This window comes from Amorphotheca resinae, assembly GCF_003019875.1.
Source record: "Amorphotheca resinae ATCC 22711 unplaced genomic scaffold M430scaffold_1, whole genome shotgun sequence".
NCBI classification, from domain to species: domain Eukaryota; kingdom Fungi; phylum Ascomycota; class Leotiomycetes; order Helotiales; family Amorphothecaceae; genus Amorphotheca; species Amorphotheca resinae.
Genome location: NW_020194471.1, coordinates 2,669,698 through 2,696,919, shown reverse-complemented (window position 1 = coordinate 2,696,919; position 27,222 = coordinate 2,669,698). Strand labels below are relative to the sequence as shown.

Genomic DNA, 27,222 nt, shown 5'->3' with positions numbered 1-27,222 from the left:
ATGTTCGCTCGCTGCTTTTCTTTTCTTTCTTCTTTTGGAAAACCATGAGAAAAACTGCCCCCGTCAATGTGCTGCTTGCTTGCTTGCTTGATGTGCTGCTGTCTGCTATCTAGCTTCCACCCCGCGCACGCCTTCCCTGCCTGCCTGCCTATCTATCTATCTATCTATCTATCTCACTGCTGTGCTGCTGTGCTGCTGTCTTTTGTACGTATGTATGTATGTATGCATGTATGTACCGCACTGTACAGTACAGTATTGGATAGGATCGGATCGGATCGGATCGGATTGGATTGGATTCCCTCTCGTGCGTGTGTGTGGGTACCAGGAGGGAGGAAGAGAGGAAGAGAGGAAGAAAGATAAGATACCCTGATAAGTACGTATGTATGTAGGAGGCAATGCGCTGCGTTGCGTGGGTTATGTGTGGCTTGGTTTTGGCTGTGCGTCGAAGTATGAGGTGTTGTGTAATGTAATAATAGGTATTATAAGGTTTGGATTTTTTTGGATTAGGGAGGTGAAGGGGTGGGTGTTCTTATTATATCATTGATAGTGATGTGGATGGATGGATGTAGCAATGGATAAGTAAGGATCATGAAATTATATATGTGCATTGAGTTGCAAGCTCTCATTGCGGAAGCAGTACAAGATGATAGGAAGCCAGCTCCTTTTTCTAAATGCATATTCCACAACTGTCCCATGTCCGTCGTCTATCATAATGAACTCCCATCGCTCAAGTAGAACGGGCCATCAGTGTTTTGGTATATAACTCCTCATGACGCAGCATGTTCCTCCATTTTTCGCAGACTTCCGAGTCTGGCGTCCGGAAATTTTAAACAGTGAAGGAAAAAGACAAAGGGAAAATTACTTCCGCACTTTCCTAGCATGCTTCACTAGATTCTCAATGACGCCCTCGAATGCCTCCCTATCCCCTAATTTCTCATCCGTCCGTTTCGTCCAGTATTCCAGGACTTCTTTCGCTGTCCCCTGCATGGCTTCCAACTTCTTGACGTGCTCCTGTAACTCCTCCATCGTAAGCCCGTTTAGTGCCTCGTCCGTGATGGCACACAACTGCCGTGCTGAGACTAGATCTAGCTGTGGCTCAGGCGGTGGGCCCTTCCTCCTCCGCGACTCTGAGCGGGAGGGCTTGCCCTGCGAATCCAATGACGTGGACGAGGTGTTCCCATCCGGGTGCTTGAGCCGCGACGCGGAGCGGGAGTCAGTTGATGTCCGTGGCGAGCCAGAAGGTGGGTTGAGGTGCATGGACGGAAGGATGAGCTTTTTCTGCTTCGAAGCGGGGAGGATCTCATCGAGATCGACAGGCACGCCCAGGGAGACAAGGAAGAGCCTGCGGATGCGAGACCGGATCCAGTTCGCCGGCTGGAGGGGCGGGGGTGCGACGAGTTGCGACCAGAGTGAGGCGCTGCGTGGGGTAAGGAAGATGGGGTTTTCGGCGTGTACCGGGGGGAGCACGGAGGAGTCAATGGTATCGGGCGGGAAGAGAGTATCCAGGTACGGTTCGGTGGCGGCTGCAATGTCTTCTGTCGAATTGAGAGCGGCAAAATCGAGGACGGGCTATGGGATTGGTCAGTCAAAGGTTTCAATATGCATAGGCCTATGTATATTGTTACTTACAATCGAGAATGTCGGAGGTGTTGGCTGCGGTGGCGGGGTAGGTTCTGCCTCTTGAAAGCCGTTGTCGAAATCACCAAACTCTGCATCCTCCTCGCCTTCCTCGAAATCATCGAAGTCATCTCCAAAACCCCCGTCTGCAGATTCGTCCTCTCCTTCGTTGTGTGTTCCATTGGCCATCTTCCTCTCTGCCTCAGATGACTTCCGGCTTGAGTGATCTATGACCGGGGACCTAACACCATCTGAAGTTGGCGACCCTGACTTGGTCAATCGCGCTGAAGCACGAGGGGATGGGGTTGCCGTACCTGCAGTGTCCTCTGCTACCTCCACAATATCAGGCTCCGCATCTTCCTTTCTCATCTCGAAAGCTCTTGTATTGGGAACGTCTCCGTGACTAGGAGAGGACGGCTCAACCAGCTGAACTCGAGTAATAGGAATTGGTTGTCCTCCAGGCGTTGAAGGTTGCATTGCAGGAGACTCAGCTCCTGAATTCGTCGACTCCTCTACAAAGCTGACCTCGTCAGGTTCAGCATCACTCTTTCGCATGTTGCAGGCATCTGTCCCGGGCACCTCGCCATGGCTAGGCTCATGGTCGACTTTCTCGACACGGGTCGTTGGCACGACGGGGGAGACACCTCCAGAATTGTCGACACTAGATTGAGCATCTGAGAAGTGATCGTCTGAGTCTGATGATTCTGCATGAGTGGTTCAGTAAGTATATAGACTGTTAAGGAGCATTGTAACCAATGGATTGTAAAGTTACCTAGGTCGTGTGCTGGATGTCCCTCCGCCATGATTGGGGAAAGCGCTCGAGGACGGTTGGGGAGCTGAGGACAAGTAAGAGAAGAAGAACTGGCAAAAATTGAGGCCCCAGAGAGATTGCTTCCCAGCAGAACCTAAAAGCAGAGCGGCAGGTCACTATGTGTATGTTAACTGCCAGTGCAAGGGTGACGTTCCTCTCCTGATCATGTCCCTCGCTAACGAGTATGCGCGGGTGTTTGATCCAATAGCAAAATGTAAATATTTATCGAGACAGTAAGGCAGAGTAAAGTCAAAAGTCCCATACGCGCGCCGCCTTTCATTCTAGAATGGCATCCAGATCGCAACCAACGCAAAAGGCATAAATATCGACAATTCACACGTGTCGCCTGATGCGCCGCATCTGATTCGGCTTCACTCCTTTGCTTCTTCGTGCTTGCAGGAGGTAGAACCCACCATCTCCCCATTCGAACTCGCGACCTCCATCTGCTTCCTCCCTCCTCCTACACAATCACTCTCCGCCAGACACAATGTCGGCACAGTTCAACTTTGGCTCTGCCGGCGGCAGTGGTGCTTCGAATCCATTTGGCTCCTCATCGAACACTGGCAATGCCACCCCTAGCACCTCCGCGCCCTCAACAGCAACAACCAAGGCGCCGACGAGCCTCTTTGGCGGCACACCTACAACGGGCGCGAGCCCCTTTGGAGGCTTGACGGCCGGAAGCAATCAGACAACCTCGATATTTGGAGGTGGAAATACGACATCAAGCTCTGGCACTTCAGCGCCACTCTTTGGAGCAGCCAGCAGCACGGGTAATGCTCCAGCGGGAGGCCTCTTTGGTTCAAAGCCGTCTCCAACTACAACATCTTCGGGTACTACTGGAGGTCTTTTTGGCACGGCAAATACGACCACTCCTAGCTTTGGGGGTTTGTTCGGGCAGAAGAAGGATGAGGGTACCAGCGGCGAGAATAAGACTGCAACCTCCACATCTGCTCCAGCTGGATCAGTGACTCCAGCACCAAGTAAAACCTTCAATTTCGCCTCAACCACTCCAGCTGGACCACCCCCGACAGATAACCAAGCATCTAAGGCTCCTACGAGTAACCTATTTGGCAATCTCGGTCAATCATCAGGTGGACTCTTTGGTGCTCCAAAGACTGGAGATTCGTCACAACCAAAAGCTGGCTCTCTCTTTTCAGGCACTACCAGCTCGAGCACACCACTCTTTGGTTCAAAACCTGCTTCTACTAATTTATTTGGCAGCACACCTACTTCGGGTGCAGCCAGTTCCGGCGCAAGTGCAGCATCATCTACAGCTACGGCTGCGGCTCCGCAAGCATCAAAGCCGTTATTTGGGTTTTCCAGCGCCACTTCAACTGCACCAGCTTCCCAGGCTTCGTCGTCTACTGCGGCGCCCGCAGCGAGCACAGGGGGCCTCTTTGGCGGGGCCGCGAAGACGACCCCAGCCTCGTCCGCGCCAGCACCAGCATCTAACCTGTTTTCAGGTCTATCAGGAGGTAGCACTACAACTGCAGCTCCAAGCACCAGTACATCTGCTCCAGGCTCAACGCCCGGCTTGTTCAATCTCGGGACCCCATCTTCAACTGCCGCGAGTACTGCAGCCCCAGCCAGCACCGCACCAGCAGCAGCAACATCAAGTTTGTTTGGAGCAGCCAAACCAGCAGCGAGTTCAACCAGTCAACCGCCATCCACAACAGCAACATCAAACCTGTTTGGGGCCAAACCAGCAGCGAGTTCAAGCGCTCAGCCCTCATCCACAACTGCAACAGCTACAACAGCTGCAACAGCTGCAACCGCGGCCCCTACTACAACAGCAGCAGCTGGCTCTACAGGCACTGCAGCACAGTCTAGTGCACAGCCATTAGGGGCTTCGACCGCGGGGCCCGCGCCTCAGCTGTCACGTCTCAAGAACAAGACAATGGATGAGATTATCACTCGATGGGCATCTGACTTGCTCAAGTATCAGAAAGAATTCCAGGACCAGGCGGCAAAGGTAGCAACTTGGGATCGTCTGTTGGTTGAAAATGGAGAGAAAATCCAAAAGTTGTACTCAAGCACGTACGAGGCCGAGCGGGCCAGCACGGAAGTGGAGCGACAGCTTGCTGCTGTTGAGAGTCAACAGGCCGAGCTCACCTCTTGGCTTGATCGCTACGAGGCAGAAGTAGACGAGATGTTTACACGACAAGTAGGTCAAGGCGAGAGTCTGCAAGGCCCAGATCAAGAGCGAGAGAGAACATACAAGCTTGCCGAAAAGTTGACGGACCGGTTGGACGAGATGGGCAAGAACATCACGAGCATGATCGAAGCTATCAACGAGGCATCTTCAAACCTGAGCAAGAGTAGCAAGGCTGATGATCCGGTGAGTTTTGGCGTAATCAAAAATTCCGACGTTTTTTGCTAACTCGACCCCCCAGCTGTCTCATATCGTTCGGGTCTTGAACTCGCATCTTATGCAACTCCAGTGGATTGACCAGAATGCAGAGTTGCTGCAGCAAAAGCTGACGGCTGCTCAAAAACTTGGACAGAGCGTTGGCGCGAATGGATATGGTGGCCAAGAGACTGATAGTGCGGAAGCATTCTACCGGTCTTATATGGGCAGAAGATAGGAAGGGAAGCGCCGTTGGGTGCATAATATTTCAAGTTGGCATTGCGGGAAGTGTGGTATCTTGAGGTTCAAGATCTGAGAAGAGTTGCCTATGTCCGTCATGAGATTCCGAGAGAAGGCTGAAGGGATGTTTCCAGATTTTGCACCATACACCAAAAGAAAAGTGTAACCAATGTACGATAGTAAAAGATACGAGGTGCGAAGCCGAACGCCTCTTATGTAGGTATGATTTGCGAACTGCAATGTGGAGTTTTCTTTCCCAGTACAATATACAATTGACCCTTGTTATACAATCGACCTCGTTGACTACCCTTGCCATCCATTCATTCAACGCCTCCTCAACTCGTTTAACTATACAGGCAGAGGCATTCAGCATTGCCAAGAGCAGACGAGCTTTTCCATCACGCCATGTATATCATGCCTAGTTCTGCTCGCCCCCTTGTGATTTCGAGAGTTCATCACTGCAGGAGATACATTGTCAGTAATGGCAGATCCGAGGTGAAATGGACTGATCTCACATGTGGTCCTCGAGCTGCTTGAGGTGCTGGTGCTGCTCAGCCAGCTTCTTCTTGAGCTCCAAAAGCTGTTGTATCAAGGAAAGTCAGCAGGGCAAGCTCCGCATGCTGGAGAGAAATATATTCTCCTTGGGAGTACGACTGACCTTCTCCTGCTCACGCACGCGGATGTTGTAGTCCTCGTTGGCCTTCTCGCGCTTCGAGAAAGCGTCACTGGAAAGAGCAGCAGGATGGTTAGCTTTGAAAAACACTGGCTGTTCTGCAGGAGTGGCGTGACTTTGACTTACGCTTGGGCGGTTGGCTTGGGAGCTCCAGTATCGCCGGCAGCCATGACTCTGGAGGTGGTGGTGAAGGCAGCACGAGAGTTGACGGATGAGAGAGCTGGGCGGACAGCTTTGACGATAGATTGGCGGAGCATGTTTGCCTGGATGGTGGTGAAGAAGGAGAAGTAGAAGTGTTTGAAAGAGTGAGGTGAGGGGAATGGAAAGATGAGGAACGGGACTGGGGGCCTTATCAAGGATTTAAGGGCTGTGTGGGATTGGGTCTTCTTGGCTGAGGGGAAATGTACCTGTACGATGGTCAGGGAACTTGGAAGCTATGGCGTATGTCGTAAATACCTTGCCTAAGATAGCTCAGTGTGGGGCGCCTGAGGCAGAAAGGCTTCTGCGGGAATAGTCATACCTCAGGCTGTCAGGCATAAAGGAATAAGTCTCCATGCCTCAGGCACTATTGTACGCCCCCCCTTTGACCAATCCATCCAGGAGAGACAATGACAGGAAATCGGGTGACAGGCGGTCAGATGACAGGTGGTCAGATGACTGACGCTAGAGACAGTGGAGGGCCAGAACCTCCGCGTCAGCAGAAAGTGAGAAGAAGAGCAAAGACATGCAGATTCATATAACTCTCACGAGGATATAAGCTTATCTGAGTTCTTTCTTCTTGAAAGACCAGCGCTCTTAGCACGACGGCAGTTCTCCTAAGCGCGTGAACCTACCGACGGTATTGTCTCTGTTGTATACGGAGTATCGGTACCTAGGTACCTAAGGTTCACAGCTTCACACTACGGAGTGGATTAGTCATCAAAGTGATTTATGCTCATTCACCGCATTAAGATAGGCAGAGGGAGAATGCGGGAGACATACGGTGTTAAGGAGGTCTTTCGTGTATTAGAAAGCATGGGGATTTACATATCCACCATCTTACCTATCCAGGTATCCAGGGATCCGGTATATACAGTGTATAAATATTCATATTCTCTCCATCAGACGGTTGTCGGCCGCAGGAATCACGCTCCCATTTGATACGCTCGTGTTTGATATTTGATAACACACGGCTCCAGTAGTACCTGAGCAAGGATAACTTCCTAGCTCTGTCCTCGGGGTAATAAAAGGGGAAAAAAAATCAGAAAAAGAAAGAAAAAGAAAATAACAGAAAAGAAATTAGCATATCCCTCCTGACTTTCAATATATTCATATTCATATAATATATATAATATATTATCCCCCGTTGGTGGTTGGTGGTTGGCTGATCGCTTCCCTTCGCTAGCGTTTAATAAAACGACACTACAGGAGTAATGTAGAAAGGCCGCTTTCGATCCCGCAACAAACAACAAACCTCCTCCATCTTCTTCAAACCATCCCCTCACCACCATCCGCCGCACACTACTCTAGTCCACCCCGCGATCCTTTGCGCCCTTATCCTCTCTCATTCTATCGAGCATCCAGCCCGCTCTTTACCCTATCCTCCCAGCCAGAAATCTCCCTTGTCAGCCAGGTAAGGGACACGCCCGCTCCTATTTCGTCATTTGCTGCCTTCACCCTCCGTGTCTGGCCCCTCCCCGCTACTGCCATCCATTGCCCAGCGCCGTCCCCTCTCTTGCAGAAGCATCAGACTTGGTTCAACAGCACGCGCCGCCGTGGTGTCGTCCGGCGCATTGTCGCTGCGCTGCTTCTACCCCTTTGCGGCGCCCTCCCCCCCCCCCCCAACCCGCAATCAAAGAGATCCGCGCTCACCCACATTCACTGTTGAGGGCGGAGCGATCTCTTCATCCTTTCCTGTCACGCACGCGTACACGTCCACACTCTACAGCTTACTGACATTGCATTCTCTACAGATCCCCCCCGACAGCCGCAACCATGGGTTACGAAGACTCTGTGTACCTCGCCAAGCTCGCGGAGCAGGCTGAGCGATATGAAGGTTAACATCCTGAGAAACCAATGCCTCGAAATATCATGCTGATCTGTTCCCTTCCAGAAATGGTTGAGAACATGAAGTCCGTTGCTTCTGAGGACCAAGAGCTGTCCGTCGAGGAGCGAAATCTACTCTCTGTCGCCTACAAGAACGTGATTGGTGCTCGCCGTGCCTCATGGAGAATCGTCACCTCAATCGAGCAGAAGGAGGAGTCGAAGGGAAACACAGCTCAAGTTGCCTTGATCAAGGAGTACCGCCAAAAGATCGAGGCTGAGTTGGCCAAGATCTGTGAGGATATCCTCGAGGTTCTTGACAAGCACTTGATCCCCTCTGCCAAGAGCGGAGAGTCCAAGGTCTTCTACCACAAGATGTTTGTTTTGGCTCTGTTCACTAGAACCTTTCAATGACTAACAGTGTTGCAGGAAGGGAGACTACCACCGTTACCTTGCTGAGTTCGCAGTTGGCGAAAGACGAAAGGAGTCTGCCGACAAGTCCCTCGAGGCGTACAAGAACGCGACCGAGGTTGCCCAGACCGATCTTGCCCCAACCCACCCCATCCGCCTTGGTCTTGCTCTCAACTTCTCCGTCTTCTACTACGAGATCTTGAACTCGCCCGACCAGGCATGCCACCTTGCCAAGCAAGCCTTTGACGATGCCATTGCTGGTAAGCAACAATCTTGTCGACAGATCTACAAAAGTCGCATTTAACTAACATAACGTTCTACAGAGCTTGATACCCTCAGCGAGGAGAGCTACAAGGACTCCACACTCATCATGCAACTCCTGAGAGACAACTTGGTAAGAATCTCTTTGCACTTGCGACCTGCGTTCTCTTGCTAACAAAAACCCCCTTTTCTAGACCCTCTGGACTTCATCAGAGGCCGAGCAAACTGCCGCCGAGCCCAGCGCCCCGGCCGAGACAAAGGAGCCCGAGGCAGCTGCGCCAGCAGAGCCCAAGCCTGACGCTGAATAGATGATTAGTTCTGGCGTTGTTGTTTGGTCCTCCGGGTATGAGCCAAAGGGGGCTACGATGGGATATTGCATGTTTTGCGGGTGAGGTAAAGGTCGGGCGAGAATCGAGGAGCCTTCCTTGGAGGTCTATTCGCAACTTGCTTGCTTCTTAGACTCTAATGCACATCAGACTGTACTTGCCTCTCTCCTCTCTCTCCTTGTTCCCCCCTTCCTCCTCCGCGATATCTCCTCGATGCACTCTCTAGCCAGCACCAAGCCTCCTTTTCCCCCTTTGCGCGCGCGTATCAATCACACACACACTTCTTGCTTTGTCTATCGTCATGATTGATTGATTGATACCTCTCTCCCTCCTCCCTACCTACCTACCTCCCTACCTACTAGTATACTACTCTACCTACCTACTTCACATACCCTTACATCACATCCCTAGTTTCCGTTTCCCGCGTACATCATTTTTCTCACCTCACTGGCTCCCTCTTGTCTCTCTGTCTTCTCTCTCTCCCTGCCTCTCAAAACTAGACCAGCTGAGCCAAAAAGAAGAAGAAAAATTTAAATTAAATATTACAAAAAAAAAAGAAAAAGCAAGTAAATTCATAAAAAATAATACTAAAGGCAAGAAAGAGCTCTCTTGCTCTTGCTAATTATCTGAGCAGACAGAGTCAAGCAAAGCCCTTGCAGAAAATCAAATCACAACGTCACTCACTGGGAAGACAAGCACAAGCCAGATCCTCTTATTTTTTGATTAAGTTTTTGTTTTGATGATTTCCTGAACGCGATTTCTCTCTTCTACTTTATCTTCTATGCGATGATGCTTGATCGTGATTCATCCATCATAAAAAAGAAAAGTTGTCATCAATCCAGCTATCGAAAGAGGCATGAAAGACGAATCCCCGTGCTATCCACACAAATACAAAAATAAACACAGCAATAGCCCGTCCAATTCACCCACCCAACCATCCAAGCAAACATACCGCAAAGCAACAAGAACCAAAGCACGTGATACTCAACAGAACAACACCACAAAATTAAAAAGCCACCAGTAAACTCCACGTAGCCATATCCCTCCTAGGTCACACGTATGACGAACGCCGGGTCTTATGCAAGCACAAAAGGTACAGCATGTCGAATCACCTCTCCTGCCTCTACACCCCCGAGATCTTGCGGGAAGAAGAGAGACTGATGCTCCCAACCCGCCCACTTGTCTTCCGGACACCTGCCGTTTCTTTGCTCCGCAAGCCCTCTCCACCGCGCTTTGAGTTGCTGCGGACCTTGCCGAGCGTGCTGGATCCACTCCCAGATTTCATGGCGCCGGGGGTCTTGGGACGGGGAGTTGCACTTATATTTTCAATGTCGTTGCTACTGTCATTGTCAAAAGATGTATAGACAGTGGTCGTTTGGCTCGTAGACCGTTTCTCGCTTCGCGCTGGGGAACGGGAGGCTGTTTTGCGAGTCCGCATTCTCTGTCGCACTTCCTCTTCGCCTTCTGGATCATCAAAGGATGACCGATGGATGGTGATCATCTCTGTTTCATGTTGCATTATCTGCTCCTCTTCACTGGTGCTATAGCTGGAGATGCTACGTCCATAAGGATGGTGGCGGTCAGCGGCCCTGCTCGTCTTTCGTGGCTGGCCTGGGGTTGGAGCTGGTAAGCAGTCCTCTTGTACACCAATAGTGGTGCGCTGCTCGTTATCGACTTCTCCGAGTGGGGACCGTCTGCTGTGACTGCCGTTTGGAGGAGTGGCTACTTGGCCGTTGTTGACCAGATAAGGCTTGTGGGAGACTCTGGTAGGTGTGCTGGGTTGCATGCTCGCCAGCTTCTCCTTCATCCTCTTCTCGAACTGCTCCTCCAGCCACCACTCTCTAAATACCCCCTGGTTGAGATGAAGCCAATGCTGTTGAGGCCCAACGACCATCCCGGGCCGCATAAAGCGCATGTAGGCAATGATTTCATTAGCCGTGAACCCATAACGATATATTAGGTATGCTCCAATAAGACAACCAGTGCGGCCAAGTCCGGCCTTGCAGTGGACCGCGATCGCTCTCTTCTTCACTGTAATCATCTCGTGCGCTATAGTAATGAATTTGCGAACAACATGGAGCGCAGGACATGTGCCATCATCGAAGATCATATCGAGATGCTCTATGCCTAGGGCGGTGAAATATGATGGGCAATACAGTTCGGAATTCAGACGAACCACAAGACCGATATTCCGCTGTGCGAAGTGCTTCAGAACGTTCTTGAAGGGTGTCGGGAGTGTGGGGTGAGCATCGACGGCAGCCAGTGTGGAAGGCAACGCGGCGTACAGAGGGGATGAGGGTGGGATTGGAGCAACGGGAGAATGCTGAGGTGACGCAAATGCCAGAAAATCCGGAGTCAACCAATTGAAATCTCCCTGGTCCACGCGTTCATATCTCTCATATTCCTCGAGGTCGAATTGTGGCAGAGCGCAGAAGCCCTGTTCTTTGGCGCGCCAGACGCCATAGACGACATCCTGGACGGTGATTCCATAGTCCGCTTGACTATATCCCGCATCACGGAAAGGCATGAGGGGTGGGTCGGCCTGCGCGATTGGCGCAAGAGCAAGATGGGGTGCCCATGATTGGATGAGAACCATATAGCTTGCGAGGAGACATGCTGCGTTGGCGCGACCTGGTTCATGGTGTTAGCAGATCCAAACAGCTATGTTTCAAAAGCGGTAAACTTACTCCGCGCATCGGCCTTGCTCCAAAAAACCACAGGCCTGTTCTTGTTTTCCGGCGCCCCGAGGATATCATGGAATTGTACAGCGAAGCGGTACAAGTGTCCGATGTGCAATGGCCCAAAATCATGGTGGAAAGCATTGTATAGCAAGGTATCGTCAATAGAGAAGTAGTACGGCGGGTTGCGATCCCTCTCCGACACCACCGCTGGGCCATCCGCAGCTCTCGCAGAGCGCTTGGTGGGAGACCGGCGAGTAGGTTGTTGATCGGGGTATGGAAAGAGGGTGTCGGGCGTCGGCGGGGTGGTGTAGGATGCTAAATACAATCGGTCTACGTATGTCAGCAGAGTACGCGGAAGAATTGGTATATGATATTCGTTGGAAGCGTCGCTTGCGTCGAGCCCACCGCCGTCTGGTCGAGAGGCGGCCGACCTGGCCATGGAGAGCCGATCCATTGACCGCATGCTAGCAGCAATGCATAATGATGCTGAGCTGTTGAAGTGATGATAGCCGGTGCCTTGAGCGTTGCGCGGCAGGGCGAAGAATATATGATGCCACTGATGTGTTGGTAGGAGAGGTTTGTTTACCTGGGATATACTCGATGATTTGCCCATATTTTACGGCAGGAGTCATCTTCGGCGTTCTTGCGTGGTATCTGGGACCGAGACAAGTCGTCGATGCCAATTCCTTCTCAGTGATGATATTATAAGGGTAATGGTGAGGTAATGCGAGCGGCTGGAGAGAGACTCTATGCGGCGGCAGTAACAATGGGCAGGGAGATGCGGTATCAGTATCAGTATCGGTATCGTTACGTGGACGAGGTTGAAAGGGAGGATAAACAATGCATAACCCTTCTCCGTGTGTTGCGTATAGATAATGGTCGACGACAGCGAGACGGACTGGAGAGGCGAGAAGAGAAGAGAAGAACTGGAGATGGAGATGCGATTCGGAAGACTATTAAGGACGCTGGAGAATGTTTTCGTCTCTGTCGCCAGCGTTGTGAGGGGATCGTGGATATTTGTGCTTTTTCTGGAAAGGGCTAGTGTGACCAGCGTGCAGACATCTGATTGGTCAACCGGGTCACCGTCCCAAACCATGTCTTTGCCATAGCAACCAGTCTCTCCTCTCACTCTCACTCTTCACCCCCACAACCAACGACGACAACGACGTCGATAATCCACTCCCGACTTTTCCTGTCTTCAAGGTCGAACCCCACTATCTCCAGCACCAACAATGGCTGCGCAGTCAGACCCCGAGTTTCCTTGCTCACTGTATGCCCTTCTCTCTCCCCCTCTCCCTCTTCTTCTTCTCTCCTTGGGAAAAAGGAAAAAGAAAAGAATACTAAACCGCACTCATCCCCAGAACGATCGACGTCCCCCTCCCCACCGCCCGTCTCGCCTCCGCCGCCCTCCAATCTCTGCGCGTCGACCAAGAACTCTCCCCTCTGGTGCGCCGCTCCTTCTCCACGATCCCGTCCCCTAATTCCCCCACCGCCTCATCATCATCATCATCATCCCCCGAAAACACGGTCCTGCGCACCGAGTACAAAGCGACCACGAACCGCATGCTGCGCGTCGCCGTCAACGGGTTCATGGAGAGTCTGAGTACCGTTTTAGGGGTCATGGAGGAGCTGGATGTTGATGTTTTGGGTCGCGACCAGTAGACGATTATCTCATTCATTCGCTGGGATTGGGATGAATGAATGATTATTTACGGATTTCCACTGGCAGCGCCTCGGGGGGCTTTGTTGGACCCGCCTAGTGCTCTCGATGTACATGAGTGATGAAGAGAGCTGCGCGGGATGGAAGCCAGAATAATGGGACGCGCATAGGACGAAGGGGATGTCGAGTCCTTCCCCGCCCCATCCTGGAATGCTGGGGTTCATAACATGGTACAAACCTCGCGGGCTGGCCGATGTCATAAGGAGAGAAGACCTCGCTCTCCTTATGAGGACCTCGGCTTGGTTAAAATATGCCCTGATGATACTGGCTTCCAGCGAGCATTATAGCAGAGCATATACCCCCGTAGGATGTACCACTGGCCCTCGTTTAGGCCAATCCAGAGGCGTGAGACTACCTTACCTGACTTTGTCAAGATAACAAGCAAACGGGGACCAGATAGAATCAAAAGTGTCGAAAAATAACTTTTTTAAATTCCTCGGCTGATATCGAGATTCTTTTTGACTCTTACCCAGCCCCATTTTAAAACAAGTCCTCAAATGTACATACATATTCCGTATATATTGCCCATCACGGAGAACCCCTCCTACCAGGATAACATAACATATACCTAAACACTCGCTGCTAGATAGATAGGATGTTACTAAACATGAACATAAATAACAACGACAACCGCAGAGGTAAAGTAAAGTAAGGTCAATATTTGTTTGGTGTACCGCCGACCAACCCTCCAATCCTCGAACTCCTTAGTAGCAAGGCCCTCTTTCCTTTCCCTCCCTCTTATAATATCCACCCGCCCATCCGCGTCTAGCCATCAGAAAAGCATAAGGTAGGTAAGGTAGCCAGGTATCACTCATTATATCACAGACTCCCGAACTCCGGGAGGGGATAAAAAAAAAAGGAAGAGGCACGCCGCATGTATAAAAAAAAGCCGTGAGAATCACCCCCCCTCTAGGTGCTGGTACTGGTGCTGGTGCTGGTGCTGGCGCTGGTTTTGGCCGCCAGCTGCTTTTCAGCTTCCTCGGCCCTCTTGTTCGCCTCGGCGAGATCTTTCTTTAGTTGCTTGATGTACTCGATGGCGTGCTCCACGGTACTCGCCTTGCTGTTTGCGCTCTGGGGGGTTTCTTTCGTGGTCCCGCCTTCGTGAGCCTCGCCGCCGTCACCGCTGCCGCTCTTCTCACCACCACTGTCCTTGCTCGAGGCGCGCGGTAGTAGGGTAGCGATCTCCTGCAGCGCGGAATTGATGCGATTCCTCCGACCCTGCTCTGCAATCTTGTGGGATGTGCGTTTTGATGTGAGGTTTGTCGAGAGCTCCGTGGGATATGAGACTCCAGGAAGATGTGTACCCTCAAGAATATTCTGATAATTTGATTTTGACGCTAGGAGAAGGGAGGCTGTATCCTCAGACACAGATCCACCCCCGGGAAGCAGTGGTTTTATACTCGGTGATATCCTGGGTAGGAGTGCGGGCGATGCGAGCACCGAGCTGCCGGATCGCTTCTTGGAGCCGCGAGGAGCGAGTTGGGGCGTCTTGCGGGACGACCCATTTGCTCCATTCATCGGGTCGATCTGGGGGCTTTGGCTCGCCGATATCGACATTCTGGGCCGAGCGAAGGCAGGGGGAGGTAAGGGTTGGAGCCCGGGGGTTTTGGCACCTGCTGCGCTCAAGGTGGGAGTGACCTGGCCATCCGACTGTGACTCCATCCGGGAGGTCGGGGGTCTGGTAGCATTCGCAGCTTCGGGTAATCTGAATCCTTCTATTGCCCGGTCGTCTATATCCATATCTTCGGTTGTTACCGGCTGGTTGGAAGCCGGTGATTGCGTGAGTCTCATAAGTGAAGCTGGGGTAGCTGGCGATCCAAGAGCCAAGCGTTCCGCTCTGGCATTCTTCTGTGCCTGGATATAGGGCGATCTCCCCGCGGATCCCGGCAGCGGAACCGGTGGCGGCGCCATATCTGACAGGTGTTCAGGAGATATTGAGCCATTCTCCGACTCTTCTGTGCTGGCTGTCGAGTGGGATGAACTGGTCGCTTTTGAATTGGCAACCTGAGCATTTGAGGGTTCCAGAATATCACCGAGAGCTTGGCTAGGGATGGCGGAACCGGAACTCTTCTTTCCCCCCTTGCGTGGTTTGCTAATTGGGGATTGCCGCACTGAGCGAGTACTGCGGGGCTTCTGCTGCAATGCCTTCCTGCTGGGCTTCCTCGAGAGAATCACAGAGCTTCCGGGCGCAGAGTGGCTGTCGAGGTTGAGGTCGATTGGCGAGTTCGTCGATCCGGAATGTCGCTGGTCATACGCCGAAGCCTGTTCATTCTGCGCATGTAGGGCCGGGGAGCTCAAAGGACTAAAGTACGCGCCTGGAACTGTATATTCGGGGATGTTGAAGTGTGCATCGAGAGGAGTCACAGCAGGCGATACGAGCGGGGTGAAGGCCATCTATCCCACCAGGTTAGCCAGTTCCGGATGAACCCCGCAGCTCCAATATTCGACTCACCTCCTGATCCTTTGCTTGCATCCGATACCTCTCATACATAGCTTGGTGCTGGGGATCCGACTGCGGGTAGAATTGGGAGTTGGAGCCGTGCAGTTCCATGCTGTTGGGAGTGGGCGGGATCATTCGGTTCTGGGCATAGTAATTCCGCTGCTGTTCCTGCATCTGCTGCTGCTGCTGTTGCTGCCTCCGCTGCTGCAAGTACTGTATCTGGGCATCCAACTCCACGATGCTCTCGCCCGAGGGTTCCCCGTCGATCGGGCCCGGGATGGTGGGGTGGCTCCCCGCCGTGGACATCGAAGGCATATGCTCGTGCATCGTGATATCGTGCCCCATTGCGCCATGCCCTTCATCCATCCGCGTACCGATCTGGTCCCCATCATTCTGGTGCATCAATTGCGATCCGTGGCCCTGCTGGTGGTTGTTGTAGTCCTGAAAATCGAATTGCAGACTGTCGCCGAGGTTACTCATCCCCATGTCGAGGAACTGCTGGAAGTCATCCTGCGACGCCACGGAGAGGGTCGGGTCCTGGCTATTCCACACGGCCGAAGAGTCCATCATGGCGGGAGGGGAGCTCGCAGGAAGCCCCGCGGGATTGTGTGCGACTCGCGGTGGTGGGAGCGTCGGGACGTTATATGTAGAATTTGGCGGGCCCCAAGATAAGGACGGTGCTGATAGTGACGATGACAATGGCGTAGGTCAGTCCATGCGGGAAGCGATGCAAATCTCGTCGCGGGGTTCAACACGAAGCACGGATACGGAGGGGCGGTGGGCGGTGGGCGATTGCGGGATTAAGGTGATTCCCATATGAGGGCGGAGAGCAAGACACGGATGGTACCAGCGAGAGGAGGCGAAGAAGGGCTCTCGCCGAAGAATTGACTGACTGACTGATTGATTGATTGACCGAGTAGTGGGTGGGAGAGAGAGAGAAGGTGAGGGGAGAAAATATCGACGGTGGTAGTCGAAGGCAAAGTTAGAATCAGAATTGTCCAGCCGGCTGGCCGTCCTGGCTAGGGATCCAAGGCCGGGGACCTCAGGGACGTCTTGGGTAAAGAGCGTACGGTCCGCACAGAGTAGCCAGTGCGTAGTGTTGGAACTTGGGTAACAAGTGTGTGGTCGTGTCGAGAGCGAGTGGGGAAAGGCAAAGCGGAGTTGGCGACGGCGAGATTCTTGTCACTAGGTAGATAGGTCCTTACTACTGTAATTCGACCCTTGATTCAAGGCTTTTGAGTTGCCGTGAGCTCGACTTTTGAAGCGTCAAGACTCGAGGCTCAAGACTCAAGAGACCTCTTCGATGGCCTGTCTATATTTTCGTGGCGTTGCTTCTTTCTTTTTTTCTTTCCCTGCCCTCAAGTTCTCAACCAACCAACCAACGATGGAGCGGCGAAGGACGGGAGGCTAATCCTGAGAGCGGACAAGACCGATGCGATGCTTCGAGATTCGAACATCCAGGACCGACCCAAAGTCCCACCACCGTCCCAGGTTGCGCCATGCTCCGTACATAGACCAGGCCCAGGAATACGGAGCGCACAGTAGTTACAGTCGTAGTCAGTTGTCAGTTAGTCCCCCAGCCAGGACGGGGGTTTTGCTGATCCGGCTGGCGAGGCGTGACCCTTTTGAGGTTGAGACGTGTGTAGGGGACGGACGGACTTGTGATTAACGGTACGTAAGGTATAAGAAGACGGCAAGAGGGTCAGCGGTGATTCTTCGCGTGGGATTGGTTTGTTTCTTTGCTTTATATTTCATTCTGTACCTATGATTCCAATGTTCTTCTACAGACCTTACCTCCAATATCTCTCTCTCCTCAGCAGAGAGCGCTCGAGACAGAGAAAGAAGCCATATACAACTCCTTCACCTTGAGCCCACAGTGCCGCAACAGAACCAACAAAATAAAAGTAAAAATAAAATCAAAACATATCCCAGCCATGAACACTCTCGCTACGAATCCTCCCTCTCTTTTCACTTTCCGCCCGCCTGCCCCGCCCCCCCTCCGTCAGTCAGTCAGTCAGTCCCTCCGTCCCTCCTCCCCCACCATGCGCTCAAGTCGGAGCTCCCTCATCAACCGACCACCCTCCCTCCCTCCTCCATAGAGATGAATCTTCCAGTATAAGTCATGCTCTACATTCACATATGTCTTTCCATCCCACAGCTCATGCAACAAGGGGACCTGGTATCAAAACCGTCTTCTACCCGAGTCCCGAGTGCTGTATGCGTGCATGCATTGCATACAACGTACATACATCTCCCGTCCCCCCCCCCTCCGGGCTCCCTCCCTCGCTGAGAAGCCATTCATTCATTCATTCCGTAGTCGTACAAGCCCTTCGCCCCGCCCGGAAAAGCAACAACCCATCCATCCATCCATCCATCCATCCAATCCATCCAATCCATCCACCGGGTCGGCAATCTCTCATCTACTATGTATAGCATTAGCAGGTAAGGTCACAGTCTCACAGACGAACTACACCAAAGGACCCCTCCCTTCTTAAAGTTAAAAAATCACGCAACCAATCAGCGGTCCCCGTCTCCCCACGCTGCCGCGATGTCGTTGCTCGCTGGCTGCCGGGCAGGCGGGGCGCCGCTCGCTTATTACTTTAGTTACAACTTACTCATCTTGTTAGAGGCTCTGCGATTTCGGGGTCTTCGCGCTTCGGGATCTCTCTCTCTTTGTCTGTTTCGCAGGGGGGAGGGGGGGAGAAGGGTTGGAGTTGGGGAGAAATAATAATGGGTACCTAGGTAGGTACAGAGTATGTACTTAGTTAGGTACCTAGGGACGGGAAAGAGTAATAATTATTATTATTTCTTTTATTATTCGAGAAGAGAAGAGAAGGGAAGGGAAGAGGACGCCGCCTCCGTGGGAAGGCGCCGTTTCATTTCAGAGGACCTGATCCAGATCCCGTACCTAGGTAGGCGGGATGGCCGTGAGTGGTGCTATTATGTACTGTACTTTACTCCACTAACATGACACCTGCACTTACACTTACGCGCAGTACGCGCAGTAACAGGGTTCGCAATGACAGCTTCCATATTACTAGAATCGGACGGCCGGTGCTGATGCCGCCTGTTCCTTCTTTCATGTAGGTAGGTAGTAATATACTATATTTTCATCATCGATATCTACCGACACTTTCTCTCTACCTACACGAGCCGCTACGCCTCCTTTCCTTTGCTGAGGTAACGACAGGAACCCATCCATGTTTAAACATTGCCATCCAGATCATGCTCGTCCCCGCCCAGAGAGGCAGGTTGGTATCAAGGAAGAAAGAAGTACAGAGGTATAGAGAAGAAAATGACACACACACACGCACATACACACGCAGTGCTACTCCATCATGCTGGCTCTCGCGACGAGATTCTCGGACCAGGAGAAAAGAAACAAATGAGAAGTGTCGAACCCTCAGAACGCCCAGTGGGAGGGGGTCGAAGCCAGCCAGTCCCCTTGTTGACCCGCTTCCACGGAATGCATATGCAATGAATGAACGGAAACCCACATGCGGAGTCGCGACGCTAATGCCAGAATTGGAAAGGAAATTAGAGAATGTCAGAACTTCATGTCTGACGCGGTCCAGCTCTTTATATGTATACAAGTCCGCCTGCATCCGGGAGTCGGCTCCCTAGTCCTTCGAGTTACCCCCCAGGTTCAGCCAGCTCATGTCCGATGATGTCGGCGCCGGTGGCCGTGTGGACGGAGGCACTGGGAAGGGCGTGTCCATTGGGAAATCGCCCGGGAAATCCCCAACTGTGCTTCGTGGCAGCGGCGTAGCATGCGCACCTTCAGTATGCGTATTGCTCGGGACCCGCTCATCCCAGCGCGGTCCATCCACAGGTGTCCAAGAAGTCTGTTCGTGAACGCTCTCGGGCACGCCGCTGGAATAGGCATCTCGTTGGTCATCGTCCCCGTAGGAAGAATGTGAAATCACTGAGTCGGATCTTTCGATTTGGCCCGACATTGCGCTCCTCAGGGGGAATTTCCTTGAAGTATGCGCCATTGTCGGACTCCCTGTTACCACCCTATTAAGGTTCAGCTCAGGCTGTCCCGGGATTCTCAATGGTGGCACGGTTGCCGATGTTTGCGTGAGCTGACTTGGGTGCCGCTGTTCGGAATATAGCGAACCCGAATCTCTATCTGATCCCTCATTATAGGTGGTCCGTTTCGAACCAAACCCGAGAATATTCATCGTGCTTACACTACCGGACCAGTACCTATCCCATCCCGAGCTCGTTCGCCTACTCCCGCCACGTCCGCCTCTACTATAGCGGGGTCTTGGGGGAGGCAGGTCTCGATCCGGTGTGCTTTGATCCTCCACCACGACAGAAGGAGTTGCCTTCATGTCACCAGCCGGCAATGGCAAGCCACCGAAAGATCTCTCTTGCAGTATGGGCTTGCTAATCTCCGCCTTGTACTTGCTATTAAACTGACTGCTCGCTTCGGAGCCATCCCCCTTATCATTGCCCCTCTTATGGCCTGCCACCCGGCCCATCAATATCGACATTGAGCTGTACGAGCCTTGTGATGTTTGCGGCGCGTGACCCAGAAATTGTCGACCAGAAATCATCTGCGGGAGTCCTCGATCCGCAAATTCTAAGCTATCCTTCTCATCACTGGGGATGCCGCTCGCACGTCGCAGGTGGCCAGCCTCCGAGAACTGCTTCCGTCTTCGTCGTACCCGGAGGATTAACACGGCCAACAGGAGTATGAATGCCGCACCAATGATCGATACAAGGACAGCCACCAGAATTTTCGTGGGGAAGTGGTGAGGTGCGGCGCCGGCGGCACTTTGGCTCGGCGAAGCAACCTTCGAAGCAGTCGAGGCTGACGATGTCGTGGCCGTATTCAACCCATGGTGTGTTGAAGATTCCGATACCAGTACTGCCGTGGCATTCACCCAACGATTCTCCCTAGCCTGAAACATGCACAGTACATCTTGTGGATTCCCACCAGAGATCACCACGAGCCCGTTCTCGCCTTCGGCGAGCGAGGAAGACGTTCTTGTGCTTGTGGGTACTAAAGTACCATTATAAGCTGGCCAGTCACCGAGCGTCAAATCTCTTTCCACTCGGTTCGATCTCTCCTCCCACTCTGGTGATCCCGTCAGCGCCCTCGAAACAATCGGTCTCGAGTTCATAATAGGATTTCCATTGCCGTCTACAAGCGCCGTTCGATTCACCACATTGGGGGAGACCTCCATGTCGAAAGTGTACAAGGTCTTGCTCGCATCGTCACCATGTATGAGAACAGATTTGATGGTCGAGGTGTTCTGTAAAGGCTCTGACAAGTTGGCGCCGGAGCTGAACCATGATGAGGCAGGATCGAACACCATAGCTTCTGAACCGTAGACCATCAGTGCCTGGCTGTCCGTCCATGGCATTAGCAAGGGCGAGATTGCAGGCGGTGCCATGGATCGAAAGGCCAACACCGTATATGGCTCGGACGCCTGGATAGTGAAGGTCTGAGTCGAGGGCTGCATGGTCCCATCCTGTGTACCAGCGTAGACCAAGATGGAATCGGATGCATTGAGATAGACGGCATTATGGTAGAGTCGGTTCTTCGTGATAAGGGGGTCGGAATTAATTGTCTCCCACTGTCCATCTGCAAAGGTGAAGCGCTGCAACCCAGTATAATTGGAATTCGCAGCGGAACCACCAACTATCCACAGAGCACTGGCGTCCGTATTATTCTGTGGTGTCGTCTTGACACATACGCCCCCTTTCACCGGGACTCCCATCGGCAACTCACCCCATTTCGCACCCTTCTGCAGGTCCAGAGATTGGAGGTATCCCTCGCTCGAATAACTAAAAAGGGTATTATTGTATAAGACGCTGCACGCGTCGTCCAGAGGGTGTTGTGGACTTGGCAGGTCCATGATCGTGTCGCGTGATTCCCGTTCGTAACTCCTATGATGTTCGAAGAGAGGGCGCAATTTATGAATCCGACTCGTCGTGGGTGGTCCGTCGTACAGCTCGTGTAGGTGCTTATTGCGACATAATTAGGGAGGGGACGATATATCGACGTAGTCGAAGACAGAAAACCTCAGCGCGCTTGCTCCCCGAAGTCGATGGGACTGCAAGCGCTCTCGCGATACTACTTTAAGATTTCCAACAAAGCGATAGATAGGAAGAAGAGAGGAAAGAAAGGGAGGCGACGAAGATGCGAGAAGGTCGTCGTCGTCGTCGCGGGGGCGGCGGGTCTGTGAGAAAGAAGGAGGAATGGATGGAAGAATGGGATGAAGTGGACGATGATTCGAAAGCACGACGCGGGCCGGTGAATGGACGAGGGCCGGCCCTGTACCAGGAGATCTACAGAACAGAACAAAGACGCCGATCGGGTTCCCGGCTGCCCAAAGTACAATGGTTCGGGGGAGTCGTTCGACAAATGAGTGTTGCAGGTCTGAGGCAGGAGGGAGAAGGGAGACTCAGAGTCAGGGAGCCGGGGGAGGCTGGGAAGGGGGGGAGAAGGGTCGTGCGGTAGAAGGTGAAGCGAGGGTTGTTTCTCCCACGAAGTCGAGGAGACGGGGATGGTCTCGGGGTCACCTAATAGGCAGGACGTAAGAATCATGAAGCGTGAGTTTGTAGAGGAGGGGGGGAAAAGAGAGGGAGAGAGATTGGTGAGGCATGGATAGGATAGGATGGATGGATATATACCTTGAGAGATGTTGGGTTAGATAGAGAGAGAGCTCGACAAAGAAGAGGGATCAGAAGACGAATGAATGCACACAATTGATTATCCACAGGCACAGCGTAAGGAAGAGGGATGTATCCAGGGAGGGATCAAGGAAAGAAGAGAGGTCGGTAAGGGATGTATGTAGGTGGGTAGGTTCGTAGATGTATATCCCCTTGAATAGATGATGATGTGATGTGTCTTGAGTCGTCGAGCGCAGGCGAGGAATCATTGATACTTGGAGTAAGAGACAGGATAGTCACAGATAGACAGACGTTTTCGCAGACCGCGCAAACTCTCGCTCTCCCTCGTGGGAAGCTAAAGTAACACCACCGCCACTCCAGAGGGCCAGCAGGAGTTGGCGCCGTTGATGGTGGTTGAATGGTTGAGTCGTGAGCTCTCGTCGTCGTGCCATCGTCGATTGATCATTGCCCGGCACAGCGAGACATCGGCTTCATCGCGTACCTGGCTCCTTGGCCCGATGCGGAAAGGCGTGTTGCGGTATGAAACGCACTGCCGGCCGCCCCCTTGCCGGTCCGTTTAGCGTCGTATATACCGCTACTCGGGCGGTATGTGGAGATATACCGTCTATATATAGCCGCATATGGCTAAGATAGGTAAGATATACCCCCCATATACGCATATTCACATCCCCCCGTTATACCGTGATTATATAGAAGATATCTCAGATTCTCAGGGGGAGCCACAGAGAGAATACCTTACACAGTCGCACTACCTTACATCCCATAACAGATCAATGAAGTGAAATGAAATCAGAACTCTGTATCTAACTCCTTATCTACGTACAAAAAGATAGGAGGCTGAGACCCTCGGCGCTCTCGGATAGTCATGCATCTGCGAGGCTCAGAAGTCAGAGACGTTGGCATTGTCAGTCAGTCTCGCTCTCTTGCGCCTCGCCCCGGCATTCTTGATGGTGGTCTACTACTACAGTACCGTTGCATGTTCTTCCGTAAGGTAAGATACCAATGTACATATCTACCTACCTACCTATACTATATTCTATCCTCATGCACCAGCATATCGCTTGCATCCCGCCGCAGAAAGTGGTTCCGGTCGTTCAAAACATCATCCTCGATTCCTCCCTCATGATCCGATCGAAGCCTCTACGCCGCCGTCTCGCATTGCTACTCTGCTATTTTCCTTTCCTTTCTATAATTCTTCTATTATCCCTTTATTTCCCCTCTTTGAGTCCTCTCTCTCTCTCTCTTTACTCCCCTCTCTCAGAAATCCCAGGCGCCGCATCTCCTCCTCAATCTCTTGAAGCGCGCGCACTGCACCCATCTCTCACCTCCCAACCCCGCCCACACCCCCCATTGGTCTAAACGCCCCGAGCGCATCACCACCCCTCTACGTATCGCATCTCTTTTTTCCAGATCACACCCACCCAACTCAAGTCCATGGAATCAATCAGACAGGGATAGCTTAATGATGACGAACGAGTTTTGTTTGTTCGTTTTCTTGCGCCGTGCCTTGGTTGGTTGGTTGGTTGCTTGTGGAGGGGCTGCGCAGGGCGGGGGTTCTTTGGTTATACAGTAAGATCAGTAAGGTACGTACCGAAGTACTGTAGTAAACGCGCACGCCTGTGTGGCTACTGCGGCGTTCCTGCGTGCTTGCTGTTGGGATTGGATACTCGAGAGACACATCCGCTGCGCGATTCCTGCTCGTCGCCGTTCCGTCCCCTCTGTATGGCGGACGGCTGGTTGAGTATTGCTCTCCTATAATGGGGGGGAGGAGACGAAATACTCAAGGAATTTGAGATGTTCAGCTCCCTCCCACGCTTTCCACTACGCACCTACACATCTCGACTACTATGGAACTGTGGATGAAAACACACTTGAATCAAGAAGGGTCCGGGTCCTCTTGAAGATCCAGAGCTATTACTTTAGGGTGAAGAGTCCCGGCGCTCTCAGAACCCCATCAATCAAAGCGCCTCCGTAACGCCATCCATCAGAACCCTCTGGTATCATGCCCTGCTCCATGCCCAATCCCATCCATACATAACCCATACCTTCCATGCTCCCCCGACGCAGTGAAAATGCAATCATCATTTTGAATCAATCACTCAAAGAACCATGAGGTCATCCGTCTGCTCGTCCCTGCTCAGCTCGTAGCTCAGCACCGTGTGGTCGTGGTAGTGCAGAATTAGCCTCCACCGTCTGGCGTTACGCCTCTCCTTCGCTCCAGTCATGTCGTCTGTCTGCACAGGCGACACGGCCATTCCCATCAGTGGCATGGGCGGGCGGATGCCCGCGTGCTGGTGCTCGTTGCTGGGGAGCATACGCTCGACTCGGAATGTGACCACTGGTCCATTGACTGAGAATTGGTCGTCGGGCCGCGTGAGGGTGAGGAGCGCTGCCCTGCCGGCCTGGGAGGCTACAACTACCAGAGACAGCGGTGGAATCGCAGCAAGGAGGTTGAGCCGTTCGAATGGCCGTAGCACTTCGTAGGGCGCAGGTGATGCGCTCTGTTTGACTAGTCTCTTGCAGATTGTCCTTGGCATGGACCTGGAGGGCGGGATCAATTCGGCATCGTATTGGTAGGTTCGAAGGATTGCTGAATTATCTGGGAGAAGAAACATGTCCTCATCTTCTGAGGCCGCCGTGGGAGTCATTGCTTCGAACTCTTCCGATCCGAGTTTGGTGTATTTTTCCAACAGATCCAAGAGGGTTTGTTTGTTTGTAGGCATTGGTACGAGGGCCGGATTCATGTTTACCAGGCATTGAAAGTAGTCCATATCACTCCCTCTGCGATCCATAACTGAGGACTCTGGAGAATCCGCATCGGGATCGCTGGGCCCTTCCATTAGCAGTCCCAGTACCGTTGTAACATCTTCTTCTGATTCCAAAATGCTGAGCGCCCTACCCTCTTCATCTGAAGAGTCCGTTACCATCTCCGAAGGTTCAGCATCCGTTTCCTCTGAAGTAGCGTCCCCCTCAGTTAGATTCCCAGGCTCATCTTCTTCCGGTATCAACGGGCTTGCTGTATTGGGAGTAGGTTGCCCAAGACGGACGGCAGGTGCTGAAGGGTCATAGTTGAACGAGTCCCGGAGTCGGATATGAGAAGTAACGTCGAAGATTCGCTCTGTTTCTCCCCCTATTTCAACAACAGACATGGCACTTTTCAGATCATGTACACCGAGTGCTTCATGCGGGGTCGACGTATGCTTGAAAGCATTCAGCGGCAAGACAAGGACTCCCCAGCCCCTGAAACGTTTGGTTAGTTAGCACTTTGTCAGAACAACTGTCCCATAGAAAGAAGATGGTGGTAGATTCTCACTCGAGTTGGATATGGGGCATTTGTTAGGGGAATAAACAAGACCTCGGATCGATCCCTCAAATAAATACAATACATCAAATAAACAACAGGCCATAGAGCACTTACATTGGCACATCTCCTCTGGCGCTCCTCGGGTGCACACCGGGTAGTCGTTGCCTTTTATCGCTATATATATCAAAGATCCAGAGATTTCCAAGTATATCTGCCGCAAGTATTGATCGTGCTTCGCCATCAACATCACTAGCAAAGCTTAAGCTTGGGACATTGTGGCCTTCAATGCCCAGTTTCATGACCCTTCTCCTATTAATTTTTCGGTATGAGGGCGATTCGGGCAGGTGTGGAAACTCCGGGAATGTACTGTCTTGGAGAAACTCTTCAACTCGTGGGTCACCATCGGTAGTATAAGCAGGCATGAAAACGGTCACTTCGCGAAGATTGGAGCTTGCGGCTATGAGGCGTGATTGCTCATGGATAGCCAGTCCCCAAGCGCTGGCCCCAACGTTCTCATGGAAGAGCCTATCCGGAATCAGGTACGCCCGTCAATGTCTTGAGCACGAAGACTCACGGCTTGATAATGCCAACCTCGCTTCCCATATCATTCCGTGATTCAATCGCGGTAACAATAGCATGCGTATAATATGCTATAACGTCGCCATCATCGAAGGCCATCAAGAGAATCTCGTGACTCCCCAGATCAGAAATGATCATGTTGTTCACACAGTGTGGGCGCGCTGGGTCGATGAACCCGCCGACTCGAATGGCTTTCTGGGATCTAGGAAGGGGTAGAACGAGGTCAGGTGTACCGGGCAGTGTTTGCTTGAGTCCGCGGGGTATCGTAACATGAATTTTATCTCGATAGGCGGCAAAATAAAACTATTTCATATGAGTATCCATTCTCCGAGCAACTAGAACACTCCTCACGTTGTATCTCTGAGATAGGGCGACTAGGTTCGATCGCCATTCTGCAATACCGGGTGGCTGTGATGAATCGGTCTCATCGTCGTCGTGGATGAACAGATCATCGTCTTGGACGGTCAAACCACTGAAGAAATCGTCCTGAGCGGGAAACTGTGGGGGTTAGAGTTGCTAAGGTTATTTGAAATGGAGAGTAGAAATGGAGACTATGTATTGCCAGGAACCTAAAGAAGATAGGTAACAAAAAACAGCGCTTTAAGATCTAAATGTGCCACACTGAGGGCAGATGTTTGTTCCATGAAGGGATTGCGGAGTAGAGAGGCTACTGAAGGGGAATGAATATAGGAGCCTTCTGCTCACCCGACGCCACCCTTGTTGGTTGGAGAAATTTGTCACATCAACTTCTTTAAATCCTGTTGACATCTTGGCCACCTTGGCGTAAACGAAGAGCTCTTTCTCGACATTGATGTTGGAGGTTCGATGTGTTGGTAGGACAGTCAGTCGCCTCATGATGGAGTTGTTCGTTTGGTGTATTCTATTAGCGCGAGGCTACAAGGCTGGCAACCCTGTCAGGCTGAGGCACCAACATTGATTTTTAAGGCGTCAATAGAGTGGGGGAAGCACCACAAAAGGCTCGAACATGATTTTTAGAATCTAACTAAAATACCTAACTTTAACGCGCCTTAAAACCACCATCAATCACGAAAACAACTAAAGCAACACACATCTTTGATGGTCTAACGGTCATGATTTCCGCTTGTCATCTAACTGGCAAAGCGCGGGAGATCGGGGTTCGA

The 27,222-nt window shown here is 52.1% G+C and overlaps 11 protein-coding genes across 11 annotated transcripts; 4 read left to right on the top strand and 7 right to left on the bottom strand.

Annotated features, from left to right (window-relative positions):
- Window positions 1–776: 776 nt before the first annotated feature.
- M430DRAFT_161552 (hypothetical protein) lies at window positions 777–2,617 on the bottom strand. Its single transcript, XM_024863401.1, has 4 exons — window positions 2,390–2,617; window positions 1,932–2,321; window positions 1,630–1,883; window positions 777–1,569 (listed from the first exon to the last, which is right to left on the bottom strand). The coding sequence occupies exons 1-4, from the start codon at window positions 2,418–2,420 to the stop codon at window positions 859–861; spliced, it is 1,386 nt and encodes a 461-aa protein (XP_024725518.1). The 5' UTR covers window positions 2,421–2,617; the 3' UTR covers window positions 777–858.
- Window positions 2,618–2,690: 73 nt separating this feature from the next.
- Window positions 2,691–5,085, top strand: M430DRAFT_55408 (hypothetical protein). The gene is made up of 2 exons (XM_024868538.1): window positions 2,691–4,766; window positions 4,822–5,085. The coding sequence occupies exons 1-2, from the start codon at window positions 2,916–2,918 to the stop codon at window positions 5,011–5,013; spliced, it is 2,043 nt and encodes a 680-aa protein (XP_024725517.1). The 5' UTR covers window positions 2,691–2,915; the 3' UTR covers window positions 5,014–5,085.
- Window positions 5,086–5,433: 348 nt separating this feature from the next.
- M430DRAFT_38691 (hypothetical protein) lies at window positions 5,434–6,043 on the bottom strand (the record flags this gene model as incomplete). Its single annotated transcript, XM_024867269.1, has 4 exons — window positions 5,815–6,043; window positions 5,674–5,740; window positions 5,531–5,595; window positions 5,434–5,473 (listed from the first exon to the last, which is right to left on the bottom strand). Exons 1-4 carry the CDS (start codon window positions 5,943–5,945, stop codon window positions 5,434–5,436), a joined length of 303 nt encoding a protein of 100 aa, XP_024725516.1. The 5' UTR covers window positions 5,946–6,043.
- Window positions 6,044–7,662: 1,619 nt separating this feature from the next.
- M430DRAFT_93092 (hypothetical protein) lies at window positions 7,663–8,690 on the top strand (the record flags this gene model as incomplete). Its single annotated transcript, XM_024869758.1, has 5 exons — window positions 7,663–7,723; window positions 7,781–8,087; window positions 8,140–8,381; window positions 8,445–8,515; window positions 8,577–8,690. The coding sequence occupies 5 exons, from the start codon at window positions 7,663–7,665 to the stop codon at window positions 8,688–8,690; spliced, it is 795 nt and encodes a 264-aa protein (XP_024725515.1).
- A 1,141-nt stretch (window positions 8,691–9,831) lies between these two features.
- On the bottom strand, window positions 9,832–12,021 carry M430DRAFT_94219 (hypothetical protein; the record flags this gene model as incomplete). Its single annotated transcript, XM_024869825.1, has 3 exons — window positions 9,832–11,339; window positions 11,396–11,704; window positions 11,976–12,021. 3 exons carry the CDS (start codon window positions 12,019–12,021, stop codon window positions 9,832–9,834), a joined length of 1,863 nt encoding a protein of 620 aa, XP_024725514.1.
- M430DRAFT_161355 (hypothetical protein) lies at window positions 11,643–12,607 on the bottom strand. Its single transcript, XM_024863394.1, has 2 exons — window positions 11,976–12,607; window positions 11,643–11,719 (listed from the first exon to the last, which is right to left on the bottom strand). The coding sequence occupies exon 1, from the start codon at window positions 12,483–12,485 to the stop codon at window positions 12,018–12,020; it is 468 nt and encodes a 155-aa protein (XP_024725513.1). The 5' UTR covers window positions 12,486–12,607; the 3' UTR covers window positions 11,643–11,719; window positions 11,976–12,017.
- M430DRAFT_32524 (hypothetical protein) lies at window positions 12,537–13,187 on the top strand. Its single transcript, XM_024866191.1, has 2 exons — window positions 12,537–12,659; window positions 12,751–13,187. Exons 1-2 carry the CDS (start codon window positions 12,622–12,624, stop codon window positions 13,049–13,051), a joined length of 339 nt encoding a protein of 112 aa, XP_024725512.1. The 5' UTR covers window positions 12,537–12,621; the 3' UTR covers window positions 13,052–13,187.
- An 831-nt stretch (window positions 13,188–14,018) lies between these two features.
- M430DRAFT_47044 (hypothetical protein) lies at window positions 14,019–16,035 on the bottom strand (the record flags this gene model as incomplete). Its single annotated transcript, XM_024867895.1, has 2 exons — window positions 14,019–15,503; window positions 15,562–16,035. 2 exons carry the CDS (start codon window positions 16,033–16,035, stop codon window positions 14,019–14,021), a joined length of 1,959 nt encoding a protein of 652 aa, XP_024725511.1.
- A 1,390-nt stretch (window positions 16,036–17,425) lies between these two features.
- Window positions 17,426–18,031, top strand: M430DRAFT_32520 (hypothetical protein). Its single transcript, XM_024866190.1, has one exon. The coding sequence runs from the start codon at window positions 17,484–17,486 to the stop codon at window positions 17,646–17,648; it is 165 nt and encodes a 54-aa protein (XP_024725510.1). The 5' UTR covers window positions 17,426–17,483; the 3' UTR covers window positions 17,649–18,031.
- A 1,138-nt stretch (window positions 18,032–19,169) lies between these two features.
- On the bottom strand, window positions 19,170–21,419 carry M430DRAFT_24363 (hypothetical protein; the record flags this gene model as incomplete). Its single annotated transcript, XM_024865052.1, has 1 exon — window positions 19,170–21,419. The coding sequence occupies one exon, from the start codon at window positions 21,417–21,419 to the stop codon at window positions 19,170–19,172; it is 2,250 nt and encodes a 749-aa protein (XP_024725509.1).
- A 2,525-nt stretch (window positions 21,420–23,944) lies between these two features.
- On the bottom strand, window positions 23,945–26,898 carry M430DRAFT_32517 (hypothetical protein). Its single transcript, XM_024866189.1, has 5 exons — window positions 26,786–26,898; window positions 26,432–26,578; window positions 26,076–26,383; window positions 25,616–26,026; window positions 23,945–25,437 (listed from the first exon to the last, which is right to left on the bottom strand). Exons 1-5 carry the CDS (start codon window positions 26,846–26,848, stop codon window positions 24,297–24,299), a joined length of 2,070 nt encoding a protein of 689 aa, XP_024725508.1. The 5' UTR covers window positions 26,849–26,898; the 3' UTR covers window positions 23,945–24,296.
- Window positions 26,899–27,222: the final 324 nt, after the last annotated feature.